This window comes from Schistocerca nitens, chromosome 5, assembly GCF_023898315.1.
Source record: "Schistocerca nitens isolate TAMUIC-IGC-003100 chromosome 5, iqSchNite1.1, whole genome shotgun sequence".
NCBI classification, from domain to species: Eukaryota; Metazoa; Arthropoda; class Insecta; order Orthoptera; family Acrididae; genus Schistocerca; species Schistocerca nitens.
This window is the reverse complement of record NC_064618.1, coordinates 791,415,439-791,432,006: the sequence shown is the minus strand read 5'-3', so window position 1 is coordinate 791,432,006 and position 16,568 is coordinate 791,415,439. Positions and strand designations below refer to the sequence as shown.

The following is a 16,568-nucleotide window of genomic DNA, read 5'->3' as shown; positions in this document are numbered from 1 at the left end:
GTATAAGGTAATACCAACAGCAGCAGAAAATGGTATAACGGGAGCAGGATTCGTTATGAATAGGAAGGTAGGGCAGAGAGTGTGTTACTGGGAACATTTCAGTGATAGGGTTGTTCTTATCAGAATCGACAGCAAACCAACACTAACAACGATAGTTCAGGTATACATGCCGACGTCGCAAGCTGAAGATGAAGAGATAGAGAAAGTGTATGAGGATATTGAAAGGGTAATACAGCATGTAAAGGGGGATGAAAGTCTAATAGTCATGGGGAACTAGAATGCAGTTGTAGGGCAAGGAGTAGAAGAAAAGGTTACAGGAGAATATGGGCTTGGGACAAGGAGTAATTGAGTTTTGTAACACGTTTCAGCTAGTAATAGTGAATACTGTGTTCAGGAATCACAAGAGGAGGAGGTTTACTTGGAAAAGGCCGGGTGATACGGGAAGATTTTAGTTATATTACATCATTGTCAGACAGAGATTCCGAAATCAATACTGGATTGTAAGATGTACCCAAGAGCACATATAGACTCATATCACAATATAGTAGTGATGAAGTGTAGGCTGAAGTTTAAGACATTAGCCAGGAAGTATCAATAAGCAAAGAAGGAAGTACTAAGGAATGACGAGATATGGTTGAAGTTCTCTAAGGCTATAGATACAGCAATAAGGCGTAGCTCAGTAGACAGTACAGTTGAAGAGGAATGGACATCTCTAAAAACGGACATTACAGAAGTTGGGAAGGAAAACATAGGTACACAGAAGGTACACAGTACGCCTTAGATAAGTTCGTACCGACTAAGGTCCAAAGCGAGGGGAAAGATCCACCGTGGTATAACAATCATGTACGAAAGGTACTACGGAAACAAAGAAAGCTTCATCATAGGTTTAAGAGTAGTCGAATCATAGCTGATAAGGAAAAGCTGAACGAAGCGAAAAAGAGCGTAAAGAGAGCAATGAGAGAAGCATTCAACGAATTCGAACATAAAACATTGGCAAACAATCTAAACAAGAACCCTAAAAAGTTTTGGTCATATGTAAAATCGGTAAACGGATCTAAATCCCCTATTCAGTCACTCGTTGACCACGATGGCACCGAAACAGAGAACGACCGAAGAAAGGCAGAAATACTGAATTCAGTGTTCCGAAACTGTTTCACTGCGGAAAATCGTAACACGGTCCCTGACTTCAGCCGTCGCACGGACACCAAAATGGAAAATATTGAAATAAACGATATCGGAATTGAAAAACAACTGCTATCACTTAGTAGCGGAAAAGCATCCGGACCAGACGAGATACCCGTAAGATTCTACAGTGATTATGCTAAAGAACTTGCCCCCTTTCTATCAGCAATTTATCGTAGATCTCTGGAAGAACGTAAAGTACCTAGCGACTGGAAGAAAGCGCAGGTCGTTCCCATTTTCAAGAAGGGTCATAAATCAGATGCGAATAATTATAGGCCTATTTCGCTTACGTCAATCTGTTGTAGAATAATGGAACATGTTTTATGTTCTCGTATTATGACGTTCTTAGATAATACAAATCTCCTTCATCATAACCAACATGGATTCCGCAAACAGAGATCATGTGAAACTCAGCTCGCCCTATTTGTCCAAGAAATTCACAGTGCCGTAGACACTGGCGAGCAGATTGATGCCGTATTCCTGGACTTCAGGAAGGCATTTGATACGGTTCCGCACTTACGTTTAGTGAAAAAAATACGAGCTTACGGAATATCGGACCAGGTTTGTGATTGGATTCAGGATTTCCTAGAAGAAAGAACACAACATGTCATTCTTAACGGTTCAAAATCTGCAGATGTAGAGGTAATTTCGGGAGTACCGCAAGGAAGCATGATAGGACCTTTATTGTTTACAATATACATAAATGACTTAGTTGACAACATCGGTAGCTCCGTGAGGCTATTTGCAGATGACACGGTTGTCTACAAGAAAGTAGCAACATCAGAAGACTCGTACGTACTCCAGGAAGACCTGCAGAGGATTAATGAATGGTGCGACAGCTGGCAGCTTTCCCTAAACGTAGATAAATGTAATATAATGCGCATACATAGGGGCAGAAATCCATTCCAGTACGATTATGCCATAGGTGGTAAATCATTGGAAGCGGTAACGACCGTAAAATACTTAGGAGTTACTATCCGGAGCGATCTGAAGTGGAATGATCACATAAAACAAATAGTGGGAAAAGCAGGCGCCAGGTTGAGATTCATAGGAAGAATTCTAAGAAAATGTGACTCATCGACGAAAGAAGTAGCTTACAAAACGCTTGTTCGTCCGATTCTTGAGTATTGCTCATCAGTATGGGACCCTTACCAGGTTGGATTAATAGAAGAGATAGACATGATCCAGCGAAAAGCAGCGCGATTCGTCATGGGGACATTTAGTCAGCGCGAGAGCGTTACGGAGATGCTGAACAAGCTCCAGTGGCGGACACTTCAAGAAAGGCGTTACGCAATACGGAGAGGTTTATTATCGAAATTACGAGAGAGCACATTCCGGGAAGAGATGGGCAACATATTACTACCGCCCACATATATCTCGCGTAATGATCACAACGAAAAGATCCGAGAAATTAGAGCAAATACGGAGACTTACAAGCAGTCGTTCTTCCCACGCACAATTCGTGAATGGAACAGGGAAGGGGGGATCAGATAGTGGTACAATAAGTACCCTCCGCCACACACCGTAAGGTGGCTCGTGGAGTATAGATGTAGATGTAGATGTAGATGTAACTGCGAAGGAACGATGGGTAACAGAAGAAATACTTCAATTGATCGATGAAAGGAGGAAGTACAAAAATATTCCGGGAAACTCTGGAATAGAGAAATACAAGTCACTGAGGAATGTAATAAATAGGAAGCGCAGGGAAGCTAAGACGAAATGGCTACAGGAAAAATGCGAAGACATCGGAAAAACGAAGGAAAGCGTACAGCAGGCGCTGCAGTCATGGACTGTGCGGCTTGGTCCCGGCGGAGGTTCGAGTACTCCCTCGGGCATGGGTGTGTGTGTTTGTCCTTGGGATAATTTAGGTTAAGTAGTGTGTCAGCTTAGGGACTGATGACCTTAGCAGTTAAGTCCCATAAGATTTCACACACATTTGAACATTTTTTTGAAAGCATACAGGAAAATCAAAACTATTTTCCTACATCCTGGAAAATCACTAAAATAGTGCCTATCCCAACGCCATGGAAGGATGCAACAATAGCTACAAATTACAGACCTATTAACCTCCTTAGCGGAATGAGCAAAACCTTCGAAAGGATTAGCTACTCCCGTATCCTTGAACCTCTAGTGGCTGGTGGTACAATTCGGGCAGAACAACGCGATTTTCAACTGAAATTGTCAGCAGGGCTGCAATTGTTACGTCTAGCAGTACACGTTACAAAGAAGCTTGACATAATCAGTGCCACCGCTGCACTTTTTCTTGACGTAGTAAAAGCATATTACCAGGTTTGGGGAGAACACCTAATCCGGAAACTGGAATAACAAATGCCAATTCCATCTTGTTACATCAAACTAATTGTTAATTACCCGACAGATAGAAAAATGGTAGCAACAATCGAAGGCCAATCATCCGACGCAAGAGCGCGGCTGCCCCAAGTATCGGTTCTCTCATCCTTATTATTCAATATTTACGTCAACGAAGTGCCAACAGTTGTTGGAGTGCAAATAGCACAGTTTTATGATGATACGGCCTACTTCACCACAGGAAGACACATCCGAACCAGTATCAGACGACTGCAAGAAAACTCGACGCTACAGCGACATGGTGCAAGATTAACAAATCACGGTTAAACCCAGCTAAGACGATTGCCATTTACTTCAGTAAAAAACGCCCGCAGATGCCTGTTACACTGAGACTGAATGGACAAGACATTACATGGAGTGCTAAGGCGACGTACTTAAGGGGTTACCCAGGACAGACAATTCTTCCTCCTTAAAAATAAAGAAGACCTTAGAAAGAAAGCTATTGGAATGGCTAAGAAACTTTTCTCCTTTTTTTAAAAGCTGTGACCCAAGCACCATAGCCAAATTACGACTGTATAATACCACAGTCCTTTCAGAAATGCTGTCCGGCAACTCGTTAGGAGTATGGCTAGCCAAACACAGATAAACCGCCTCCAAGTAGTACAAAATGTGATACTTCGATGGGTAATTGTTGCCAGCCGTTATACCAGAATAATAAATGAAAAGCTCTAGTTTACTTTTGTTCTGCAGTTCACTCTAGAGTAAAAGCAAACGAGCACTTTTCATTTATTATAATGTTGTTCTATCAAGAACCGACGGAAGATCGAGAACCGACAGAAGATTCAGTTAACACCAGAATGGTTGATCTATATAACAAACTCCATATGGGCACAACAAATGAAATGATTAGAAAGCGGTTGACAGTAAAGTAGACAACCTGAAAGACTCAATGTATCATATACGAGAGGTAGGACAATACCGCTCCCATGGCAGCGTTCAAATGGTTCAAATGGCTCTGAGTACTATGGGACTTAACATCTATGGTCATCAGTCCCCCAGAACTTAGAACTACTTAAACCTAACTAACCTAAGGACATCACACAACACCCAGTCATCACGAGGCAGAGAAAACCCCTGACCCCGCAGGGAATCGAACCCGGGAACCCGGGCGCGGAAGCGAGAACGCTACCGCACGACCACGAGCTGTGGACATGGCAGCGTTATAAATTACCGCAACCATTAGAGCAATGAAAATGTGAACTACTACATTAACTGGAGGCATCTAACAGACCAACACAAAGTCATCACCAAAAGTTTAACAAAGAAATAATGTGAACTCACATCTCTGCTTGACACAAGAATCTGTGGATCATCGTTGACGACGGGACGTCATTCTACAGGTTGAAAAAAAAAATAATGGAGCACTGATGAACTGGGGAGGCCTTTGCTCAGAAATATTTAATCGTATTTCTTACAAAATATTTTCATTAATTTAAACACCGATTCTATTCACTTTGAGTTTTGAGGATTTTACTACCACTGTAACAAACATTAGTCAGAACATTAATACTGCCTCTCGTAGTTGACGTATTAACTCCATGAACAAAAGAAAGATGGAACTACTGTTCGAAACAGCAGATAGTGTTCGTGGTCGTTCCCAATAAGAAAACCGTCGACGCGATGAGATGGAAATGCAATAAAGTGTCAAGATGTGTCAGACGGTGGAGAGCAGTATAGTCACTATTAGACTCGAGGTCACTCCAAGCCTCAATTTGTTTTTTGGCAAGCTCGTACATTCATCTAAGTAATGGTGCGCTGTATAAGCGTTTCCGTCTCGGTTCAATTCAAAGAGGAACAATAAGAAATGAAGTCCACAGCAAAACAATAGTAAATAGGTGGCAGATGTGCCAAAAAGTAATGATCACATGTTTAATAGCGTGTTGGTCCATCTCTGGAATCCCAGCGATTCTGCTTGCCATGGATTAGAGTCCTTGGTAGGTTTCCGGAGGTCTGTGTCGCCGGATGTCCAAGCATACGTCACCGATTACTATACACTACAGGCCGATTATCTATGGGCGCAGAGATGGCGCCTGATAGCATCCCAGATGTGTGCAAGCAGTTTCAGATCAGGCAGATGTGATGGCCGAGACATCAATGTGAGATCACTAACATGTTCCTTAAACCACTACAGTATGATTCTGGCCTTGTGACACGGACAGTTGCCCTGCTGGAAGATGCCGTCACCATCGAGGAAGACATAAAGCACGAATGGGAACGCAGATGGTGTGTAATAGTATTCACGTAGTGTACAGTTCTCATGGCGCTCGATTACAGCTACAGGCCCACTGAAACCCAGGTGAATGTTCCCCATAGCGTAATACTGCGACCAACAGCCTGTCTTTCTAGCGTGGCGCTCGTTCCAGCCAGTCTCTCCCCTGGACAACAGCATATAGGGACACAGCTATCCACATAGTGTAACAGGTAACGTGGTTCACTCGACCTACCAACACGCTTCCGTTGATCCACGGTCCACTCTCGATGATACTGTATCCACTGCCATCTTACTGGGTCAACTTGTCAACACGTAGGGGTTGTATCCTGCGGAGACCCATCTTCAACAACAAGCGCTGAACAGCGTGCTCCTAACACTTTTGTCTGCATCAGCATTGTACTCTGTCGTCAGGTCTCCCATATATCATCGTCTATCGTGCTTTACAGGGGGGGGGGGGGGGGCGCAAGTTTCCAAGTCACTTGATGAGGCGTGACGTCCAATACCCTGTCGCCTAATCGTGATTTTACTGTTCTTCAACCACTTTCCGTAGATGTTCATGACAGCACCATGCGAGCAGCGGACAAGGTTCACTTTTTCCGAAAGCCCATTCCCAGACGCCGGGCAAGAGCCATCTGGGCTTTGTCGAAGTCCCTTATGTCGCCGGATTCCCCCATTTGCGGCCTGTATACTCGCTAAAATGATTCCACATTCGTCTCTGTCTCTGTTCCACTCATATACATTCCTTAATGCGTCACATGACCGCTATCTCCCGGTGCTTAGTAGTCATAACGACGTCTTGAGGTGTCATTTATTCTGCCGGATATCGGCATTGTCCATACACAGTATTTCGGCAACGTGACTCGTTTTCTGCAACACGTGCTACCTGAAACTGTGAGATGAGTGGAACTGGTCCAATATTCGTGCCTACTGCCTCTCCTTTCCTTGTTCAGTTCTGGGAGTTCCATCTGCTGTCAGTTCTCACTAAAAGCGCCATGGGACATACAGTCTTCGGCCCGGCGCATCTGACCGCGAGCTGACGTTCCGTTTTCGTCCGGTGCGCCTCCATGCTCGGTTCTAGGCGTTCCGTCTGTGATCCTTTCCCACTAGGAACTTCCTGAGACGTTCCTCCTTCGAACCGCTGCGCCTAACCGCGACCTGGCGTTCCGTTCTCTGCCCGGTACACCTGGTGTTCTGTATGGGACTCGTCCACGACTCCGCATTCTCAGTTCTTCTTTCCAGACTTTGCTAAGTAGCTATCTAGAGTCACGATTCGAGAGGTTTACCACCACCTTTATTTCTATTGACGCTCTTATAACACTGTTACGGTATCCGAAATCTGTGCCAGACCAACGTTTTCTCGTAATTCGTGGAAGATTAAATTCCAGACAATGATCGGCGATGGCTGATTTAGTTGCCTGTCCCAGCCATTGTGCCTCCGATGTTCTCGACTTCCAAGGCCCACTCTCCGAGTTGTTTGGCCAATGTACGCCATGCCTCATTGGCAAAGTACACTACTGGCCATTAAAAGAAGAAATGCAGATGATAAACGTGTATTCATTGATTCATTGGACAAATATATTATACTAGAACTGACATGTGATTACATTTTCACGCAATTTGGGTGCATAGATCCTGAGAAATCAGTACCCAGAACAATCACCTCTGGCCGTAATAACGGCCTTGATACGCCTGGGCATCGAGTCAAACAGAGCTTGGATGGCGTGTACAGGTACAGCTACCCATGCAGCTTCAACACGATACCACAGTTCATCAAGAGTAGTGACTGGCGTATTTTGACGAGGCAGTTGCTCGGCCACCATTCACCAGACGTTTTCAGTTGATAAGAGATCTGGAGAATGTGCAGGCCAGGGCAGCAGTCGAACATCTTCTGCATCCAGAAAGGCCCGTACAGGACCTGCAACGTGCGGTCGTGCATTATCCTGCTGAAATGTAGGGTTTCGCAGGGATCGAATGAAGGGTAGAGCCACGGGTCTTAACACATCTGAAATGTAACGTCCACTGTTCAAAGTGCCGTCAATGCGAACAAGAGTTGACCGAGACGTGTAACCAATGGCACCCCATACCATCATTACGGGTGATACGCCAATATGGCGATGACGAATACACGCTTCCAATGTGCGTACACCGCAATGTCGCCAAACACGGATGCGACCATCACGATGCTGTAAACAGAACCTGGATTCATCCGAAAAAATGACGTTTTGCCATTCGTGCACCCAGGTTCGTGGTTGAGTACACCATCGCAGGCGCTCCTGTCTGTGATGCAGCGTCAAGGGTAACCAAAGCCATGGTCTCCGAGCTGATAGTCCATGCTGCTGCAAACGTCGTCGAACTGTTCGTGCAGATGGTTGTTGTCTTGCAAACGTCCCCATCTGTTGACTGACTGATCGAGACGTGGCTGCACGATCCGTTACAGCCCTGCGGATAAGATGCCTGTCATCTCGACTGCTAGTGATACGAGGTCGTTAGGATCCAGCACGGCGTTCCGTATTACCCTCCTGAACCCACCGATTCCATATTCTGGTAACAGTCATTGGATCTCTACCAACGCGAGCAGCAGTGTCGCGATACGATAAACCGCAATCGCGATAGGCTACAATCCGACCTTTATCAAAGTCGGTAACGTGATGGTACACATTTCTCCTCCTTACACGAGGCATCACAACAACGTTTCATCAGGCAACGCCGGTCAACTGCTGTTTGTGTATGAGAAATTGGTGGGAACTTTCCTGATATCAGCATGTTGTAGGTGTCGCAACCGGCGCCAACCTTGTGTGAATGCTCTGAAAAGCTAATCATTTGCATATCACAGCATCTTGTTCCTGTCGGTTAAATTTCGCGTCTGTAGCACGTCATCTTCGTGGTGTAGCAATTTTAATGGCCAGTAGTGTATATTATTCATATTGTTGAAATATTGTGCACGGACGATCCTGATATCCGACAGAACATTCGACACCTCAAGATATCAACAGATACGGGGAAAGCTTGAAGAATTTCAGAGGTCACAATGTTTTGACTCATCAGCGTAGATTTCAATACTTACGCATTCACCAGTAAATTTAACCACTGGTAATCCTGTTTTGATGAAACAGTTACGGAAGAGCATTATAGGAAAGACGCAAAGGACAATGTCAGATTCTGGATCTCTGCAGTTTGGGTTAAGCGTCTCAAAGATTTCACAAGGGCTTAGTTCCTACCTCCATACAATACCAACATAAAGCGTATTTTAAAAATTCGTGCTCTGGCAACTTACTCTGAACGTTACGCCGGCTGCCAACCATTTTCCTATCGAAAATATGGGGTGCAAAGGAAACATGACGAAACGTTTCCTACGTTAAAATACTGTGTTATCTTTTCAATGATGCGGAATAATTTCTTGACTTTTTGGATTGCACTGCATTTGTTTTATCCAGGACGAAGTATTCGAAGATACGTTCTGAGAAATGTTGACGACGCCTTCTCCCAAGCACTCTTTTCAGTAAGTAGGAAAGTAAGGTTAGCACTGTTCCAAGTTTTCATTAGTACTCGAATTAACGCAGAACAGAACTAACAGCTGCCCACCGTTGCAGGTGTCGTCTTCTACAGACAGTGAAGAAACTGATTAAAATTTATTATAGTTCACATTATAGAGAAAATGCGTCATATTGCGAACATAAAAAGTTGAGACTGCTGCGGACTATCTCTTAACCAATTCATAAAGTATGATATGAATTAATTCGACAATTCCTATGTACACGTACAGTTAACGTAACAGAAGAATGACAGTGTTAAATAAGTGCTAATGTGCCTGCAAATTTAAATTTCGTTAGCTATTGCCAGTACCTGTGTGTCGAAAATTTCAGTTATTGCAATTCAGTGACATTCATTTGATTCACTTTCTCTTCAAGAATTTCAATATTTAATTCAATTAAGTTAGATATAAATCTGCACTGGTTGTAATCACACAATAAAATATAAAAAACGTGTAAAATTATCTACTCCAAAATATTGAACAAAAAGATATACAACAACAAAGCCATCTAATTTTGTAAAATGCTTTTTTTTAAAAAAGTGATTTAAATGAGTATAAGTTTTTGAGGCACCGATTCACAACACCGATATACTCACAATGCGCGGTATTAACACAGCAAATGAAATGTGACATTAAGACCAAAAGAACAGGAACGTATTCACTTTTACGTTCGCGAAGGCACAATCACACTGTAACCATATGCACACAGTCATACTACGTTATTCATAGATAACTGGAACAATATCATCTACGAAGTGCAGTGCAGCGGGAAAAATATATTGGTATATACATTTTTGTGCCAGCAATTATGTAAATGTGTTTTTGACTAATTGTTCAGGTAATTAAATACTAAAATAACAATGGCTATTCTGATTCTATACAGTACATCTGTGCAGAGGAACAGATTTAAGTTTGGGATATAATGTTCTATATACACAAAAACACAGCAAAAATTCATTTAAAGCACTGTGTTATCAGCTAAGCTGTGTTTTAATTTACTGAGTGGTCAGTGTACAAAACTGAGTGGGGCCTAACTGAGGTATAAAAGTTCTTTAGCACGTTACTGTATAACTTCTCTAGCTTCATCAATGAGCAATTTCACACTTGGTTAACCATAATGCATTTCCTCGGATAGTGGTGTGGGCATCTTCTCCGTACCTATTATTCTCTTCATATTGCCCATTTACAAAGCTCAACAGTCTGTCAAACATCCGCTTGCATTCGTCACTAGCCATATTCCTACTCCATGTGTTCATCATGCAACAGATATTTATTTCAAACTATCTGAGAAATTCGGTATTGTCCTTGCTGGGTATTTACATGTAGCTCTGCCCACGACTTCGACATGTGGAATTTATTTTTTACTTATAAAGTTTCTGTGTATACAACGTTTGAAGTAGAGCATTATAGCGTCAGGGACATGAACAAATAACTTGTTTGCATTACTAACATGAGAGAGAGGTCCGCGCCCGTAACACACAGCGTCCGGTTTTGTGCTTTGTTTATGGCATAACTTAAGCCCACAGGAGAATTCTACACGTTCAAAGCGAAGTAGTAAACTGTTGGGAAAATGGGGATTTGGGATGTACAAATTCGTTCACCTGTGCCACAATCCGTAAAAATTTCTGCTTCTACTGTGTTACGTTGGAAAGAAATAACTGAGAATCAAGCTATCTGAGCAGCGAGATAATGCATGACTCTCTCTATTAGAGTTACGTCGAAGCTCACTTTCGGAAGGAATTCCCAAAGCAGCAGTTAAAGTCTGATGTTCTCAAGCTGCAGCAAGTCTCGCTTGATGACATTTATTGGATTCTTGAGACCATACAGTCCTCAGTCTCTTACTTTGTTTGGCGTATCCAGAAAGATTCGACCATTTTTAGGCATTTTTATTAATAAATATTGTAATGAGTAGACACCCAAATCACAAAACAAATTTAATAAATTCATTTTTCCTTCCTATCGAAAGAAGAAAAGTTTTTAATACACAAAGCTTCATCAGTAATTACGTGTATCCTAGCCAAGCAAATTCAATGTTAGTTTATATTCGTGAAGATAAGAGTACGGTGCTTAGTTCTGTCAGCGACGTAAACTTCCAAAAATACTTCTGTCGCTGAGATCAAAAAAACATTCCTAGAAAAGAAGTCACAAACAAAACTATCGAAAGAAGTTCTCAATTTTATTAAATTTTTAATACTCAAAGCGAAATCAGTATACTCGTATATCATAGCCAAGTAAAATAGCTGTTACTTTGTAGTCGTCAAGATAATATTGCAGCCCTTAATTTTGTAATTGACGTAAACTTCCAAACGCTTGGCTCTTTGGTGTACTACGCCGAGATGAGTAAACATCCGAGCTACTAATAGTAAGCTGAGCAGACGATTTCAGGTAAAACTTTAAAACACAATATTTTTTTCGTCATCCGGTTTTGATGAAATAAAGCCTATACGTTGCCCCAAGCTACACTCAAGTTACATGTGAAGGCCCCATAAAGTATCTCCTAGTAGTTTTCGACGAGATTAGTTTGTTCAAACAGACAGACACAGTTGCTTTACAATTTTATTATTAGTATGGATATAGAAGCGCTATAATACTCTATTGATTATTTGTAAAATAAGTTTTTTACAAATATTTTCCAAAATACACGTTTTCATTTTTTAAATACATTTATATGACAACGGTTTTACATGTAAACATTTAGAACAAAATCTGAATCCGAAAATTCACAAAAACTTAAACTGACGCACTAAAAGTTGTTGAGTTGTACAAACGACCAAGTAATGGCATTATAGACTTACCAACTCGCGCCCGTGGTCGTGCGGTAGCGTTCTCGCTTCCCACGCCCGGGTTCCCGGGTTCGATTCCCGGCGGGGTCAGGGATTTTCTCTGCCTCGTGATGGCTGGGTGTTGTGTGCTGTCCTTAGGTTAGTTAGGTTTAAGTAGTTCTAAGTTCTAGGGGACTGATGACCATAGATGTTAAGTCCCATAGTGCTCAGAGCCATTTGAACCATTTTTTACCAACTCGCGTTCTTCTGGACGTTGCGAGCTTTCATGACCGGAGCCGCCGCTTTTCGATCAAGTGGCTTCTCAACTGGCTACACAGAGGCTGAGTGCATCCTGATAGCTAACTAGACTAAGCACAACCAGACGGTCACCCATAAAGCCCAACAAGCTTAACTACTGTGATCTGCTGGAATCGGTGTTACCACAGTAGCAAGGCGATTGGCTTGTTAGTATTACAAGACATCTGATTAAAAAAATCGCGACGCACTCCACAAAGTCTACCAAAGACTAAAATGTCACGTCACACCGTTTGGAAAAACCAAAAATTTACTTTATGAATAGCGGTGGAGGAAACCTAACACTTGGTCATTAAGCTGCAAAGAATGAGGACACAGGTGTATCTGCATGGCTTAAATATTAAAGCAGACACGTAAGTAAATTTACAGACATGCGTCGACATATTGTACGCAACCACATTGTAAAGGAACACTGAGGCTGAAATCAGAATTAGTGAACGGAATCTAAAGCAGAATCGCAGAAAAGCATATACTGAGTGAGATTATTAGTAACCTTCTCACATAAAAAATTTGAGTTCGGGTTTCACCTGAGTGTAACAATTTGTAGGGGTATGAAAAGGAACGATTGCAAAGGCTATATGCCTACATGACTGTCAATTAATCAGGAAAAAAAGAAACTGCTTTAGACTTCAATTAACAACTCTTGATTATATTGTACTACATCGATTTCGAAGGCTTCTAGCGTCATCATCAGTTGTACGTTATACATACATAGGATCGTCGTGCGGTCTAACCTGACATATGTCGTTTTTTAGTAACGTGCACCGAGCACTAAATGATGCTCCCAGCGACCTGCCACATCCGATAGTGAGACTACAAGCCCGGAAATCGATCCTGGTATAATAAAATAAGAGGTTTGAACCTGCAATTTTAGGCGTTTTCTTTTTTCCCCTAGTTAAGCCACACGACTGCGTTTTCAATAGCTCCACGTTTATAAATGTTTGGTTCATTTTTTTTCTAAGGCATGCTTTTTTATCTTCTCGTCCTTCCTCTAGTCACTTTCGCTTAATACCGCTGACTCAGTGAAATTTCCTGCAGAATGTTTCACTTCACTATTCTGTAAGAGGGCGCTGATGATTCTGCGTCTTCATTTTCCCGAAATGCTGTTGAGCAAATACTGACTTGGCCGATGGTTTTTCCGTGTCTACAGGTGAAGCTGGTTGCGGCGGCGGTCGTGTTATCCACTGCCGAGGCGGGATCCAAAGGAGACTACAAACAGTGAGTAAAGTCACACCATCAGCTATTTTAACCATTACACTACCAATGGGATGTACGTGTTCCACGATAAGTTATCAGGATTTTTATAAGACGACTGTGTGGAACTGCAAGCCATACAGCAAAAGGCCACATGTCAGTGGAAAGAGACGGCATACGTTTCTCCCCAAGACCACTTTGTTGATACCGCCACTGTGGAATGTTTGACTTTATTGATGGAGGCACAACCTCACTTCGTCTTGCACCGCTTCATCGATATAAAAGCGTAGTCGTCGAATGTGTTGTTTAAGTTTTGGAATCGGATGAAAATCGGATGGGGCCAAGTCCGGATTGTATGGAGGATGGTCGATGACAATGAACTCAAGACATCGGTTTGTTGCATATGTTGTAGCGTTCTTGTGTGACCTCGCACGCTAAAGAAGAGGGTGCTATGTTTGTGGACGAACTATTCGGACTCGTGTTTCCAGTTTTTCGAGACGTTCGCAACACGTTGCAGAATATATTGTTGTGCTTTTAGCCATGAATTCCAAATTCACCAGAACACTGTGAATTTGACCCCACCTGCTGGTGGTACGATTTTGAAATTTTTTGGCGCCGGTGATCTTTCATGGCAGAACTCCACTGACATTCTCTTGTTTCCGGGATCAAAATGGTGGACCCAGATTTCATCACCAGTCGCAGTGTTGTTAAGGACAATCTCACATTCAAAACACAAAAGAAATTGTTGAGAGATGTCCAATCTCCTCCATTTCACGCCAGGAGTGAGCATTCGAGGCACCCACCGTGCATCCAGTTTTCTGTACCGTAGTTCTGCAGTGAAGGGCTGCACACACTCTCCTGGTGTGCCACACTTACGTGAGAGCTGTGCTGTGTTATCCGTGATTTGGTCTGATGAGTTCATAACACGATTCCGCAGAGTCTCGTCGGTTGCCACACCTGGTCGTCCACTCCGATCCGTGTCACACATGTTAAGGTTAGCACCATCGTTTCCTTCATTACGAGCACCAGCAACCGAACGTCGTAGATTACTGATGCCGATACAATCATCATCGTACACAGTTTCCATTCTTTTTCGATTGAGCAAGCAGTAAAGGAAACAAAAGAAAAATTTGGAGTAGGTATTAAAATCCATGGAGAAGAAATTAAAACTTTGAGGTTCGCCGATGACATTGTAATTCTGTCAGAGACAGCAAAGGACTTGGAAGAGCAGTTGAACGGAATGGACAGTGTCTTGAAAGGAGAATATAAGATGAACATCAACAAAAGCAAAACGAGGATAATGGAATGTAGTCGAATTAAGTCGGGTGATGCTGCGGGAATTAGATTAGTAAATGAGACGCTTAAAGTAGTAAAGGAGTTTTGCTATTTGGGGAGCAAAATAACTGATGATGGTCGAAGTAGAGAGGATATAAAATGTAAACTGGCAATGGCAAGGAAAGCGTTTCTGAAGAAGAGAAATTTGTTAACATCGAGTATTCATTTAAGTGTTAGGAAGTCGTTTCTGAAAGTATTTGTATGGAGTGTAGCCATGTATGGAAGTGAAATATGGACGATAAATAGTTTAGACAAGAAAAGAATAGACGCTTTCGAAATGTGGTGCTACAGAAGAATGCTGAAGATTAGATGGGTAGATCACATAACTAATGAGGTGTTGAATAGGATTGGGGAGAAGAGAAGTTTGTGGCACAACTTGACTAGGAGAAGGGATCGGTTGGTAGGTCATGTTCTGAGGCATCAAGGGATCACAAATTTAGCATTGGAGGGCAGCGTGGAGGGTAAAAATCGTAGAGGGAGGCCAAGAGATGAATACACTAAGCAGATTCAGAAGGATGTAGGTTGCAGTAGGTACTGGGAGATGAAGAAGCTTGCACAGGATAGAGTAGCATGGAGAGCTGCATCAAACCAGTCTCTGGACTGAAGACCACAACAAAAACAACGTATTCCACTTGGAGACACGTTCTCTGCGGTTCGAAACTAGTTACAGCATGCTGTTTCTCACGCATCGACATATTTACGTTGAAAACAGATTTGTTACACGCTACAATTCGGAGACATCTAGCGGCAGACAGTTTCAATTTGCAACGAAGCTGGGAAGCCGACTCAGTAACAAGCATTCCACGTAACATCTCACCCGATAATGAGAACAGAGGAATTCGGAGGAATTACTTTTCAGGATGCCCTCATAGACATACCAGCTCTGTGTTGTCACGTAGAGTTAGTGCGCGCCTGCAGACAGGCAACTCACTGAACAGGCTTACAGATTGGGTTGCTGTCGCACCTTCCTGGATAATTCGTGTCAATGAGCTGTACGCGAGTATTGACGTTTGCCGCGTCACCAAGGGTGCCCCTACTGAGCATCTGTAACGTGAATAAGAACTTGGAGAGATTCTCTATCCACTGATGTGTGCCTGTTTTCCGTATGCCTTGTAGTTTTTGCACAGTGGTCTTCTGATATCCTAGGGATACACTGTATGACCCATCCATCACTGTGGTGGAAAACAAAGCAGTGGAAAATATTCTTTCATATTGTTACCTCTGACTACCACATTAACTGAAATAACCGAAAAGTGAAAAGCTTAACCAATAATCACTAGACATAATAATCTTTTGGATGTTGTAGATCTTCTTACTTGCGTGGTTGAAAAGACAAAACTGGAGAGGAATACTGCCTTACGGAAAACGCTACTTTGTAGTTTTGCTGCAGCACTTAATGTGCTATCTTCAGTAGAATTTTTATTTTCTTTAATTGTTATGTTATGTGAGTTTAGACTCAAAATTATTTAGATTTGCAAAAGGAGATATCATTAGGTGCGAAATACTTTGCATTAGTTTACATAAAGTATACAGTTAAGATATATGTCACTGAACTGAGGCGTTATGTGTTATTCATTTACGATATGCTTAAAAGTATTATTTTCATATGAGATCAAGACATAATACCAATGTAAATACTGGGTGGTTATAACTAAAGTGCAGTTACTCA

The 16,568-nt window shown here is 42.4% G+C and overlaps 1 protein-coding gene across 1 annotated transcript in view; it reads left to right on the top strand.

Moving 5' to 3' along the window:
• Nucleotides 1-16,568, top strand: part of LOC126260721 (uncharacterized) — a 63,646-nt gene that overhangs the window by 14,026 nt on the left and 33,052 nt on the right. The window contains exon 2 of the mRNA XM_049958058.1: nucleotides 13,521-13,588. Coding sequence (XP_049814015.1) covers nucleotides 13,521-13,588 — 68 coding nt within the window. The remainder of the gene's footprint in view (nucleotides 1-13,520; nucleotides 13,589-16,568) is intronic.